Source organism: Jaculus jaculus, chromosome 5, assembly GCF_020740685.1.
Source record: "Jaculus jaculus isolate mJacJac1 chromosome 5, mJacJac1.mat.Y.cur, whole genome shotgun sequence".
In the NCBI taxonomy this organism is placed as follows: domain Eukaryota; kingdom Metazoa; phylum Chordata; class Mammalia; order Rodentia; family Dipodidae; genus Jaculus; species Jaculus jaculus.
Genome location: NC_059106.1, coordinates 27,985,985 through 28,000,923, shown reverse-complemented (window position 1 = coordinate 28,000,923; position 14,939 = coordinate 27,985,985). Strand labels below are relative to the sequence as shown.

General features: G+C 39.2%; 1 protein-coding gene across 2 annotated transcripts in view; it reads right to left on the bottom strand.

Moving 5' to 3' along the window:
* Nucleotides 1-14,939, bottom strand: part of Cntnap5 (contactin associated protein family member 5) — a 768,721-nt gene that overhangs the window by 34,000 nt on the left and 719,782 nt on the right. For both annotated transcript variants that reach the window (XM_045150560.1, XM_045150562.1), the window contains one exon: nt 8,152-8,239. In XM_045150560.1, the coding sequence (XP_045006495.1) occupies nt 8,152-8,239 (88 nt within the window). The remainder of the gene's footprint in view (nt 1-8,151; nt 8,240-14,939) is intronic.

The following is a 14,939-nucleotide window of genomic DNA, read 5'->3' as shown; positions in this document are numbered from 1 at the left end:
AACAGGTTAATAAATTCACCAAACTAATTAACAGTTAATTATGGAAAGAAATCCAAACATAGGTCAACTAGTTTCTAAAATGCCAAACATTTTCCACTCTATAATTTTGTTTCTTGGCTTAATATTGATTTTCCAGATATGAATCGTAAGAAGAGCCCAACTGTGCAGAAAATCGAAAAGGAATTATAGTTTTTCCAAAATGAGCATTTCAAGGTATACACCTTCCATTTATATGCATTAATTCTGCTGTTTTTCTAAGAGGCAAAGCCACAGCTCACACACTATCAGGTGCCTGGGAGCATTCAGGATATTCCCTCAGTAACATGTGTGGTGGTTTGATTCAGATGCCCTCCCCTCCAATAAACTTAGGTATTCTGAATACTAGGTTCCCAGCTGATGGTGACTTGAGAATTAAGTCTTCTGGGAAGCTGTGTATTTGTGGTGGTTTGATTCAGGTGTCCCCCATAAACTTAGGTGTTGTGAATGCTAGGTTCCCAGCTGATGGGGATTTGGGAATTAATGCCTCCTGGAGGGAGTGTATTGTTGGGGGTGGGCTTATGGGTATTAAAGCCAGTTTCCCCATGCCAGTGTTTGGCACACTCTCCTGTTGCTATGGTCCACCTTATGCTGGTCAGGGGCTGATGTCCACCCTCTGCTCATGTCATAGTTTTCCCCTGCCATCATGGAGCTTCCCCTCGAGTCTGTAAGCCAAAATAAATCTCTTTTTCCCAGAAGCTGCTCTTGGTTGGGTGATTTCTACCAGCAATGCGAACCGGACTGCAACAGTATTGTTAGGAGCAGGCTTATGGGAATTACAGCCAGCTTTTTATTTATTTATTTATTTATTTATTTATTTATTTATTTATTTATTGCTAGTGTTTGGCACACTTTCCTGTGGCTGTTGCCCATCTGATGTTTGCCAAGAGGTGATGTCCACCCCCTGCTCATGCCATCATTTCCCCCTGCCATCATGGAGCTTCCTTTCAAATCTGTAAGCCAAAATAAACCTTTTCCCACAAGCTGCTCTTGGGTGGGTGGTTTCTGCCAACAATATGAACATGACTGCCATACCTATCATGCAAGAAGCCTTGAGTTCAATCCCCAGAACTAAAATTAATTCCATAAAACTATGAAGCTACTGTTGTTTTTCAAGCATTTCAAGGTTTTTGAAATCTGATTTTTCATGCTCTCCTGAGAGCACTGAGTTAAAGGCTTTCCAACACAGGAAAATCATGCTCTCTTTGTTTCTGGAAAATTCTTATTTATGCTTCTAGACAAATTAAGTAAGTTTCCAGAAACAGAAGAACAGATAACCTTTTTCAAGTGAATGACTTCCCTAATTATGAATTATGCTCCCTCTCTCTGTTGATATTCAATAAGCCAAACCAAGTAAAACTCTTTGAAAGTCAAGTAACATCATTAAATTAGAGAAAGAAAGAAAGAAAGAAAGAAAGAAAGAAAGAAAGAAAGAAAGAAAGATGCAAAGAAACAAAGAAACCTATTAAGCAGGCTCAGGTGGTAAAGTACTTCCCCCCAAAACAGGAACCTTTGATCATCAATACCCAAGTCAAAAGGTCACCCTGCCTGCATCGTAGTGCAGGCCTGCAATCCCAGTGCTGGAGTGGTAGAGATCAGAGTGTTACTAGAGCTTGTTGGCCAGCCAGTACATTGAGAAGGTCCAGGTCATGGAGAGATTCTGTCTCAAAAAAAGGTGACTATATTCCTGAGTATGACACCTGAGCTTGTCCTTTGTCATCTGTATTAGACATGCACATGCACATGTACACAGAGGCACACATGTACATATCCACATACAAATACTTATAATAGAAAGTAGAGTTATCATCATGCCATAACTTGTAGAAGACCAGATTGAGTGTAGATGGCTGCCTTTATCAGAACCCATGGTTGTATCTACATTTTTTATATCATTTTCTATGGAGGAAAGATGCTGTTGTTTTATTTATCATGGTGCAGTGTGCAGAAAGTCACCATTCTCGTGGATAGCAAATTGTTCTTCTTACAAAGAGAAAATGAACAAATCTGTTTTTAATACTAATGAAAAAAAACTGAAACAAGCATTCTCCACAATTTTCCCTTAGTATAGTCTATTAAAAATGCTTGTGAATCCTCATTTTACAGTAGGAAATGTCCCTGGAAACAATATTTTCTTAAACGATGGTGTAGGGTAGCATCTGTGATCAATACCATGTATTCATTTCTGCTCCACTCCTTTCTGGTACTCCATATCTAAAACTTGAGTTTGATTTTATTGGCTCTGGGGTCAGTGACCCTCATTAGTCATGAGTCTGATGTTCCTATTCCTTGCCCCTTTCTCCACCTTATTCAGCTAGAGACCAACCACAGGTCACAAATCTTGAGATTTATGGTGATACTAAATCTTCCTAACAGCACTTTGTGTAGAGAGGAAAGTCATTTGATTTTAGGCAGTGCAACTTTGTTGAGTTCCCTTCTGCAATCATAACCCAGTCTTTTCTTACCCAAGAATCACAAGGCATCAGAAACATAATATGACCACATGATAGTATCATCTTCAAATATGGCAGTAATTATTAAAATTATTAGTACCATTATTATTAGTACCTATTGGTACCATTGTTTGGTTAAATCAAATGTGTTAAGGATCCTTGGAATGTCAGCAAAATGGCAAGATTCAGGGAGTGAATTTTCCAAAAAAGTACATGTTCTTGGAATTTCTAGTCCACAAAACAGGTAACATGGAAAAGGTCTTGCCTTGATGGCAAGGAAGATTTAATTATCTGCCTATTTTGCTAAAATGAAGACTCCTAACATTGAAAATATAATAAAGTGTTCATAGGACAATGTTGTATTCAAATAGAATACAATAAATAGAATAGACACATAGAATAGACATTGCAAGTTTAAAATTAAAAAATTTAAAATTAAAAAATGAGGGGCCAAAGAAATGGTTCAGTGGGCAAGAGCCCTTGCTGCTTAAGCATGAGGACCCTAGAGGGCCTGATTCACCCTGAGTTTGATTCCCCATTGCACACATATGACCACATGTGCTGGTAACCCCTTTGGGGAGTATAGACCTAGGGATGGCTGGGTTTCACTGGTTAGCCAGGCTGACTGACAGCATGACATCACTGGGTTCAATAAGAGACTCTGTCTCAAGCAGACACATGGATGTGCAATAGAAATAGATATCTGATGTTCTCCCATAGCTTCAACACACACATGCATGGCCACATGCATACGCTCACAAGGATGTTCTGCACACACACAGACACACACACACAATATTTTGTTACCTTGTTGAGCTTCCAGAAGCAAAAAAGAGATCCTAAATGCTTTGAATATCCACACTTTTTTGAGAGAAAGAGAGGCAGATGAAAGCAAGAATAAAGACAGTAAGCCATAAAGCCAGTATTAGAATTTCAATAGGAAAAGACAACGGAATCACTTTGGAGAAGATTGAAAACTTCACACCTGAGACTTTGCAAAGAAAAGATGTGAAACTGGGAATCTCACAATAATCTTTAAGGAAAACTGCATCAGAAGGGAAATAACCTTTTTACGATAGGGAATAAGCAGGAGTAATGCTCATTTCTGATATCGTTCTGGATGTAAAAGCCTCAAATGAATACAAACAATAAAATAACTCAAAACTATATCAACAATAAGAAAGATATATCATTACATTATCATTAATAGCATTCATGCTGAGAACATCAATCAAAAGCTTGATTTTACTAAGGGTTGGAACTCAAATTTATATTCCATTTAGCTCAGCTGAGAAAATGTGAGAAATTAAAACTGTCCCCATGAGTCTTACCCCTTAGCGCCTGATAGAACAAGTATATATCACACTTAGGGGAATGTGCCTATACTTTTGATCTCCTCAGACCCCAAAATTAATTTAAACCAAATGTGTGTGTGTGTATGTGTGTGTGTGTGCTTATGTACATGTTTATATATGCACACACTTGCACACTAACACACAACATACACTGCATAAATATGAACTAAGTATGAATGTGTGTGCATGTATATATGTGCACACACACATACATACCCACATACACAAAATATACACAGGATAAAGGAATAATATGCCACAAGAAAGAGTTAGAAAACAGCTAATAAAAGGTATGGACCCCACACATATCAGATATATTGGAATGGACAGAGACAAAATATGATAGTTCCTTTCTTCTTGCTGAGATTAAACATCCAACCAGAAGCAGTCCATGGAAAGAAAGGGGTTATTGCACATTATAGTCATGAGGGGAGGTCTCAGGATGAGGAAAGCACAAGATCAGGAAGCTGGTTTATATCATCCCGTACTTGCAGTGAGGAAAACATCAAGAATGAGCTCGCCAGCACTGGTAACTGGAGCTGGATTATAAAACTCCAAACCATGATCCAGGTCACATATCCTCCAATAAGTCCATAAATCCTAAAGGCTCTACCATCTGGAGGTTAAGTGTGAGATTAATTACAAACACATGAGACTATGATGTACATGACCTATTCAAGCCACCACATTATCCTGTTGCCCCATAGACTCATACCTAGTTCATGCAATAAAATGCTCTCAATCCAACTTTGAAAATCTCCATAGTCTTTACCAGTTACAGCTATGTTCAAAAATTCAAAGTCTGTATGCCATGACTTCCCATGACTGACATGCGAGGACTTCATCCCTGACTCACACTGGCAAGTCCCAGTGGCTCCCAGACTGTGGTTTCAATCCCATGACCCTCTATTTTCTGCATTTGTCATGCTTCCAAAACCAGTACCAGGTAGGCGATGGTTCCAAATTTGTAGAGTTGTGATGAAGCTCAACTTTGAAAAACAGAAAATTCCTTTAGAATTGTTCCTTGGCCACCTCCTTTCAAAAGAATCATATCTCCTCCTATTGTCCTGGTGAAGAACAGCTTGCCTATCCAGTCCACACTTCCATCTGTGCCAAACATTATAGTTTTCATATACATATGTACTTTATCTTCTGCCAAACATATCAGTCCATTACTTCTAAATTCAATTTTGCTTAAATTCTCAGGAAATAAGCAGATTCAGCAAGCATATCACAAGAATTGCCTCTAGAACAGTTCCCCCCCAAAGTCCTCTTTTCCTTTTGAAACATAATAATCTGAGTACATACTTCTCTCTGCGTTTAGATATTTCAAATTCTCATTAGAATGTCTCATTAAGATCTGTCCAGAACATCATAGAGCCTCTTTGATCCAAAGTTATAGACCATTTCCCATTCTTCTTAAAATTCAGTTCCAAAAGACAAAAGCATGTGGTCAGGTCTACCCTCTAATGACACTACTTCTAGGTATACATTTTCAGTACAAGTTCCTTCTCAATGCTAGCATGCAACACTGCCAAAAGCAGTTTATTAAGGAAAAGGTTTTATTTTGTCTTGCAGGTTTGAGGGTAAATTTCATCATGGTGGGAAGGCATGGCATGAGCAGTAAGCTAGGTGATAATGTCACATATGAGCAGAGAGTACCACCTTTGGCAAGGCCTCACATCCCAAAGACCTCATCAGTTTAGGATTAGTATGAACCTTAGTCACAAATACATGAGCCAATGGAGAACATTTACACTCAAACCACCACACAAAATACTCACTAGCTATTAATGACAAAAGAAGCTGGAAACACAAAACGAGCAGTGACAATAGGTTATGTTAATTAAAAGATGAGTTTGCCAAACAACAGTTTTTCTAAATTAAACACATAGGATGTGTGAATGGCAATTAAACATGTCTGATAAGAAAATTAGAGAATTTGAAGGTTAAAACCAAATAAATTGCCTAGATTTCAGCCATTTTGACAGAAGAAAATATTATTAAGTGAAGGTAATTGATAGGTGGATAGATTTAGGAAGTCTAAGATTTATCTATTTCTGATCTCAAAGAGTTGAATAGAAAAAATAAAGAGGAGTCAATATCTGTTATATTAAAATTTTTAAATGAATAAAGGTGATATATTAAATAAGAGATTTCAGGAAACAGATAACATCAAGTAGATAATTTTAAAATAAAATCAAAACCTAATTCATGACAATAGAATTTCAAAAGGATACTTCCTCTGAAAGAGGATATAACAGATACTTGAATATAGCAATATGTAGCAATAAAAGCTTGGGTGGAAGAGGCCAGAGCACATTAAAAGCAATCCTAAATGACAAAAGATGTCAACAGCAACCATTTAAGCCAAGAGACAAGAGTGAAGGAAATGTCTGTGGGTATTTAGTCCTGGATCTTAAGCAGAAAGGTATGGGTATCTCTGGCATGAGCATTTCTGAGTTTGTCAGTAGGAGATCTTCTGGAACAGACAATTTCAACTTCCTCTAATACGCTGAAGGAAGACATGGGGAATCGAACCTGGGTGCTTTGGCTTTGCAGGCGAATGCCTTACCTGCTAAGCCATCCTTCCATCCCTCCAGCCCCCTATGCCACTTTTTAGTGATGGTGACCATCTCTTGTGTCTTGCCACCTGGCATTCATGGTAGGTCATCTAGATGTTTGGACTCTATCTTGTATCTGTGGATAAAGAATAGCTCCCTAGAACTCTGCATGTAGCCCCTCAGAATTTCTAGGGAGTCAATCCAAAAGGGCTCACTCATAACCCAGAGAATTGTACTAAAACAATTTAGTTACTTTCATTAGATGTATTCTTGCTGAAAGTGCCTGAAGTTATCAATATTTTATGTTTTATGTGTTATGAGTGATAGATTCCCCCCAAAATAAAAATACAAAATAGAGTCACAGGAAAAATTGGACCAGTAGTAAACAAAGAAGCAGAGACAAGTCCAAGTTTACTAGTAATCTGAAAATGTTAAAGAAACTGCACTTTCCAATTTTTAAAATAATAATGGCCAGATTGGATATGAAACAAGAATTCAGCTGTATGTTCTGAATAAGATCATTAAGGAATAAAAAAAAGGATTGAAATGATGAGAAAAGTTATATTAACCAAACTCTAATCAAGGACAAATTTTAATATTTATTTCAATAACAGATAAAATATATTTTAGAACAAAATACATTGTTAAAGTTATGAAAGATTATTCAAGATTATTCATGTTCAATGATATATATTCAATTAATCATAAATATATAAAAATTCAAGGCATGGTGGCACAAACCTTTAATTCCAGTACTTGAGAGGCAGAGGTAGGAGGGTTGTGAGTTTGAGGCCACCCTGAGAATACAGAGTGAATTCCAGGTCAGTATGGACTAGAGTGAAATCCTACCTTGAAAAACCAAAATAATAATAATAATAATAATAATAATAATAATAATAATAAAATAAATTAAAAAATCATTTTATAGGCATTTAATATTCTCAATAGAAACAGAAAATTCAGTTTCCAGGAGAAAATGTAAACACACACACAAAGTAATTATACTAGAAGATTTCTATCCTTTTCATATTGTTAAATAAAATTAAGTTGAGTAAAAACTTGAGTGATCACTGCACAAATAATAGTTAATGTGAAATTTAAGTGAAAATTGTCATTATTTAATTCAGTTACTGTGGTAATTTGAATGTATGTCTCCTATAGACTCAGGTGTCTTATTAAAGCTTTTAACTTGGAGGAGGTATTACTGGGGTTCAGCCCAAAGTTGTGTTTGGGGTCAGATTTAATTTTCAGCCAAAGGCATGCAGATCAGTCTGAGCAATTCCAGGCCCCCACTGTTTGCTGTCTGTTAGTGCTCGTGGTTTGTTTTTTTTCTGGCTGGTTGGTTGTTTCTCTCTGCTTGGATGTATTGAAAGCAGTTTCATCTTCCACTAATGGAACTTCCCCCAGATAAGCTAGAATAAAGCCTTTCCTCTCATAAACAATGTCTGTTTGGAAGCTCATCCCAGCAACTTGAAGCTATCTACTGCCGTTACTTTACATTATCTTTCTCCACTGATTAGTAACTAGTTAATAAGTGAGAAACACTTGGCACTCTACACCCTTGGACCACGTGCCTTAGTGTCAGAACTGTTGGTTCTAGACTATAGACACCATGGGAACAAGAACTCCAGCCATGAATCATCACTGTGCCAATGGGCATTAGTCATGCTCTGAGTTTAAAAAGCAAGCAAGCAAACAAACAAACAATAAAACACCTTGAAAATACAGCCCAGAACAACAGACCTGTGATTTTGCCTAGGATGAGTGACCTTGCAGTCCTGAACTCTATTTCCGGGGAGAAGGTATGGCTGAGCCGGATTTGCTGGTCCATCTATAAGGAAACAGAGAAACTCCATCAGTCTTGGTTCTCACGAAAGGCATAAAACACTCCCATCTGGAAACAACTCACAATTCCATACAGTAGTAGTAGATTACCTGGAAATCTCCCTCAAAAGAGATTAGAAATGCCACTATAATTTTCCCACAATTCACTTAAAATACCCTTTCCTCCTCCTTATGAAATAAGGTTTTTTCACAGGTAGTCTCTTCCCTAGGAAATTGTATACTTCTTGGACAAGTATTTATTTATTTATTTATTTATTTATTTATTTATTTATTTATTTATTTTGGTTTTTCGAGGTAGGGTCTCACTCTGGCTCAGGCTGACCTGGAATTCACTATGTAGTCTCAGGGTGGCCTCGAACTCTCGGTGATCCTCCTACCTCTGCCTCCCTAGTGCTGGGATTAAAGGCGTGCGCCACCACGCCGGGCCTTGGACAAGTATTTATTTAGACACAGGGACTTTTTTTTGTTTTTTTTTTTCACCAGATACTTTGTTGTAAACAAAGATCTTGCTACACAGGATTCAATGGGAGGGGCTATTTTGTATCACAATTGTTCCATTTTTGTTCCTGTGGCCACCACTGTTCTCTTTTCCTCCACAATGCTGCCCTGGCCTCACTCAAGTGTGGACTGAAGAATTTCTCAGTTATAAATTGCAATTTGATAAACTTTTGAGGAGAGGGTAGGCATACCGCTGACACTGACTTGGCTGGCTCACCATGCTTGCTATGTTAAGTTGACAAAAGCTACTGCTGGAATTCACTGGGCCTGAATTTCCAGGGTGATTCTTTAGAAATCCTCTCTTGTCTCCACTACTGATAATTCTAGCTCCTTTTGTATGCTCTCTTTGTCTTCCTTCTTCCAGGCTCTACCCCTCACCCACCCACCCCCACTTTTGTCAGTCTAATCAGATCCAATAGCTCCTTCCAGGTTAACCTCTGAACATCCATGAGGCCATTTCCAAAAAGGCTTCTTTTCATATTATAGTATGTCTGCTCTACAGAAAGACAAAGTACACCCTCATGAATGCCTCTCTGACTCTACAGGCAGGTGGATCCTGGGATAATTAACCCCGTCTTCCCTTCCAGATCTTTATATAACTTTCCTTCTACACACATCTGCTTAGAGAGGTCCTCCTTGGGAGCCTCCTGATTCTGTGGTATTTTCTCCTTTGATGTCATGTGGTACTACCAATGGTATATGATTGCATGCTATATTACTATTTTGTGAATTAAATTACACTGTAATAATATCTTCTATCTTTTAAATACTGGTATGCATGGGACATGATACTAATGCATACTTTTAAATCCACTTTTCCCCCAAAAAATGCTATGAAAAAAGTAGTCATGGTGAAATGGAGAGATTGAGGCCAGAGGGTTCAGAAACTTGCAAAGGCCACACATCATTACAAGAACAGCATATGATTATCACGTGGCTCACCCCCAATATATTTTACCTATCATATTTCACTTGATATTCCAGTATCTCATAAAGAGCACTATGTCTTTCTGTTTCTGAATACCTAGAGGACACGCCAGCAAACCACGGCATATCTATCTGATTTTGTCAGGACTCCATGAGCCTACTCCTTTCAGAAGGCTTCACTGGGTATCTTGGCTAGATATCTGACCTTTCTCTCCAATCTTATTATGGTTTTTTCTATTTTTAACTTTGTCAAACCTTTAAGATGCTGAAGGGTCAGTTCCAAAAGCAGGGTAGGAAGCAGCATATAACAGTCCTGAGTAGAAAAGAAAGAAATTTCCTGCAGGAAAGGGCTGAATCACAACCCTTGAGTATTAAGCAGGAGATGGATGCTGTTACGTTCATGTCTGTGTTTCTCAGACTACATATGCCCAAAAATACTCTTGACAGGGCATAGCACAGCAATAGATAGTTTACTGGATAAAAAGATAAGCATCCTGCCTTGTTTTTCCTTCTGTCTGGTAGGGTACAAAGACAGAGTCCGTCACAACATCAGGTTGTCTTTGATTTCAGCACCTTGCAAGTGTGTGCCAAAGTCACCACTGGGGTTCACAAGGTCCAGAATGGTAGGCTTCTCCTTTGGGGTCCCTGCTTGCCTCGTCAATGCTGCTGCTATACCTTTCCAGTACAATCAGAAGCCTTGGCCACTATCTGTATCCTGTTTAATGTCCAGATTCATCACCTTCTGGGCATCTTGTCTGCTCTCCCTATTCTGTAGCAGGAAACAGAATACCTCTGCTCATGCTTTTCCACCCAGGCCAGAGAAGGGCTATCGCAAATGCATCTCTTGCCAAGTGACAAGCAAAGGTAGGATGCTGAGACCTGAGGGATGAACTAAGATTCTCCTGGCTTTTGCCCCTTGCCACCTGCTGAGGTCATTTTCTTTCTACACACAGCTCACGTACATTGATAGACTGTAGTTCAGGTGCTACACTTGTGGAGCACCGTGTACTTCCTTGTTGTAGTCCTTCCGTCCCTACTGCCTTTGCACTTGGTGGTAACTGAGGGTGAGATTCTAAACTTGTCAGTGGGCTGGAAAGAAGTGAGTTCAGTGCTCAGCACTAAATGAAACACCTCTGTTATCCCCTCCAAGGCTCAGGGAAAACTGTGGAATAGGTGACAGATAGAATGTAAGAGCCAGCAGACTGTGAGGAGTTCTCTGGAAAGCTGTGTTCTGGACACAAGGTGGCCACTGCATTCCTGAGCTCATGTGGCTATGGTTACCTGCTCACGACCTGCATGATACTGCATCTCCCAATATGAAGGAGGGAAAACAAATCAAAAGAAGATGGCATCAAAACAGAAGACAGGCTGGTTGGAAGGAGGAAGGAGTACAGCGGAAACAGGATGGGGAAGGTATACAGAAAGAATTCACTAGAACAGAAAGGTGGGTTGACTCGAAGGAGTCCTCAGACTATGAAAGGGCACCAAGGAAAGTTCAGAGGACATGCTCCAGTTCCGACACAGAGTGACTGTAACTGTCGTGGCACGAATGAATATATTATAAAGAAATACTTGTGTCCCTCCTTTTGCTATAAGACTAATGGCCTCCAAAGTGTGGAATGTCCTCAGGGTTTTCCAGCTGGCAGAAAAAAAAAAAAAAAGTCTGACGCATGGGGTCAGCCAGAGGGGGGAGCTAGTCTCCCAAGAAGAGATTTCACACATTTTTGCCACCTCAGACCATCCTGCAGGAGAGACTGGATCTAAAACAATGATAGTTAACGATGGGTGATACCACATTTCAACCAGGACTGCTTATTTATGTATCTCTTACCTTCTATTTAAATCTGAGCTTCACGCAAGGTCTCCAAAGAAGGACTTACCAGGGGTCATGGGACATCTGAAATTAGAAATGCTCATGTGTCTGATTTTACGAGGGGCCTGGGGATCCAAACCCAGGTCCTCACGCTTATGCAGCAAGTTCTTTGTCTGCTCAGCCATTTCCCCAGTGATGCATTTTAATTCATACTTTCTTATATGTATTTTGCTAGTTCAAATTATTTTCCTCATTCATTACAATTGGTGAGACTACATAAAAAGCACTTCAAGGTATCTGCAGTTTGTAGCATGTGACCTTATCATGTTATTAGATGGACCAAACATGGAAGAATGATGGAGGAAAAAAAAAAAAAACTATTTAGTCAGGATGCATATACTATCTTTGTGTTTGGTGCTTTAGTTGTATTCCTTCATATAATCTTTATAAAATCTTTCTTTCCATATGTGTATTCATATTCATTCTTGTATGTATTTGTATAGATAGATACATATGGATACACATATATATATATATATGTATATATATATATATAATGATTATATATGTGTGCTGACTCTATGTGTGTGTGTGTGTGTGTGTGTGTGTGTGTGTGTGTGTGTGTGTGTGTATACAGACTTTGCCTAAGATCTAACACCTGGACCAATTTTCCTATAGATGTGTGCATCAGATACATCTTTAAAAGAATAAATTAAGCAGTTGGATTATAAAAATAAAATGTCTGCCTATTGCTTTATAGCTTAGTGTCTTGTAGACATTGGATTAACCTAGAATAATGTATTTGATGTGTTCAGTGTATTTTGCACGAGGACAATGAATTTCACCTCCGCCATAGGTCATGTAGGAAGCAGTGGCAATATCTGAGCCTTAAAACTACAGTTGATTTCAATTTCTCAAGTCAGTGTCAAGATTCCATGCTCCTGGATAAAGCATCTCCTCTCCCAAAGGTCTGTTTCTACAGTCACAAGAAACACACAGGAGGAGAAACATCGAGTGAGGGCCCAGTGATACGGAAATCTGGGAGTCTTAGGTATCATGCTCTGCCTGGCTTAGTGCAATGAAAACCACATGCCCTCTCTCTAACAGGTGTGAGTTATGGCCTGAGATATCATAGAGTGGTGTGTGTGACAGAGAGTGGGGTGGGCTGGACAGTAGTGACCACTGAATTGCTTATTCTAGTGGGAGGAAGAAGTAAATTATCTTGAGCAATAAAGTTTGGGGTATCAAAGAGACAAGTGTGCAATTTCCCCATGTTAATAAATTTATTTAAAGCTATAAACAATCTCTGTTTCTAATCTTTCTGCTCTCTTCAGCTCTTTGCAAATGGTACATTTTCATCCAATAGTTGCTTCTTATTGACTGTGAGTTGATTGGTAGAAAATATTTAGAGGGCAAAGACAAACACTTTACTACTCTCATTGTATTCTGTGTATCTTTAGTACTTGTAGAAAAGAAGTCATGAAGTATAAAGATGGGGAGAAGGGGAAATAAGTGTAATGCACATTCAAATGAGCCCCAGTTTTCCCATCAGGACCAAAGTTTCAATACAGACAAGAAATCATCCTTCCCATTCAGCTTATCCCCCAGGTTAGCCCCAGCCAAAGGACACTCAGAAGGTTTACAACCTGACTTTTGAAACAGCAGAGCAAATATGAAAGCCAAAGAATTCTGATGACTCAGGAATTATATCTGCAATATAGTTGCTAATTATTTCTGAACATCTATCTAATAGAGATAACTAATATCCAATTTTACCTTGTCCCAGATCCTGCCTCCCAAGAGACCCCAGATACCACAGATTCTGTTCCCATGCCATCTATCAAGTCCTTCTCTCCATGGCAACCCATATGGCACTGTTCAAGGCCACATGACCACTTCCTGGCTGGGCTTGCTTATGTCACTTCACTGGTAAATGTTTCATTCATCCAGTGATCCAGGGAGCTCAAAAAATGACAATCCAGCCTTATAGACCCCAAGCCACAGAGCCAGTGTCTTCCTTCCTCTCCATGAGAACATTTCAATCTTCTTCACATAGTACCTGCATCTCTGTGGAATTCATCATAGTTCTTAATTATGTATTGAGAACCTGACCAGATGTGGGCATTTCTTGGTAAAGTGGGAGCTTTATAATAATTAAAGCAGGGCACGTACCTGTTCTTATGACACATTCAAGAGAAGGGAGATAGGACAGCAAGTGAATAAGTCACTTCTAAGGTATGTTAGAGAGCATTAGGTACTAAAAGAAAATACTAGGGGCTGAGGGTTGGCTCAGTGGGTAAGAGTGCTTGCTGCTTTTGAAGGAGGACCCGAGCTCCATTCCCAGCATTCACATTGAAATCCAGGTATGGTGCACATGTCTATAACCTCAACCCTAAGTAGAAATGGAGTTAGGAGGAGGGTCTTACTAGTTAAACAGTTGAATGGAAAAAAATCATGAACTCCAGGTTCAGGGAGAGACTCTGTCCCAAGGCAGTAAGGAGGAAGAGTCATAGAGAAAGTCACCTGTGTCCTCTTGTGGTCTCTGCAGGCATAGCTATCAGGGATGCAGATCTGTACCCACATGTGCATTTACCACATGTGGACACACACACACACACACACACACACACACACACACACACACACTACATATATAGCCACAAAAAAAGCAGCAATCAAATGTATTAAAGGATATTGGAAGCTGGGCGTGGTGGTGCATACCTTTAATCCCAGCACTCAGGATGCAGAGAGAGATAGGAGGACTTCTGTGAGTTCTAGGCCACTGTGAGACTGCACAATAAATTTCAGGTCAGACTGAGCTACTGAGGTAGAGTAAAACCATACCTCAAAAAAAAAAAAAAAAAGATTGGATAGTAAAGGGTAGTCAATAGGAAAGGCTGTAATCTGCCAGGAGATGGTAGGATGTGTATAAGTGCTTTTCTAAATGATTCTTCAGCATATACATGCCATTTAAAATTCCTTAATCATTTAAGGGGTAGGAAACACTAATCTAGACACAAACAGCAATGGTACCATATAATTCTACTTCCTAAAAGACAGACCAAATGGCTGAACCTCCATCAGGCCCTTACAGGAAACACCTGAACCACAAGACACTGGAGAGGGTAGGATCAAGTCTAACCTAAATCTTCTACATCTTTCCTCCCTCCCTCTCCCTCTTTCATCTCTCTAACTCTTGTATATTAGTTACCTTTTTCCTCATTTTCTTAGTGGGCACTGACCTGTAACTCCCAGTACCAGCATGGGGATATCATCCACAATGAGCTTTCGATCAGAGAAACCTACAAGGCTTCCTAAAAGAATGACAGATTTCTGTCAGAGTACTTGATGATCCACCAAAGGTTAGTGGTAAGACCCTATTGCTGAAGACACCATATGCAGCTGACAGGTAAAATGGAATGGCATGGCTAGAAGCCAGGAGAGAGTC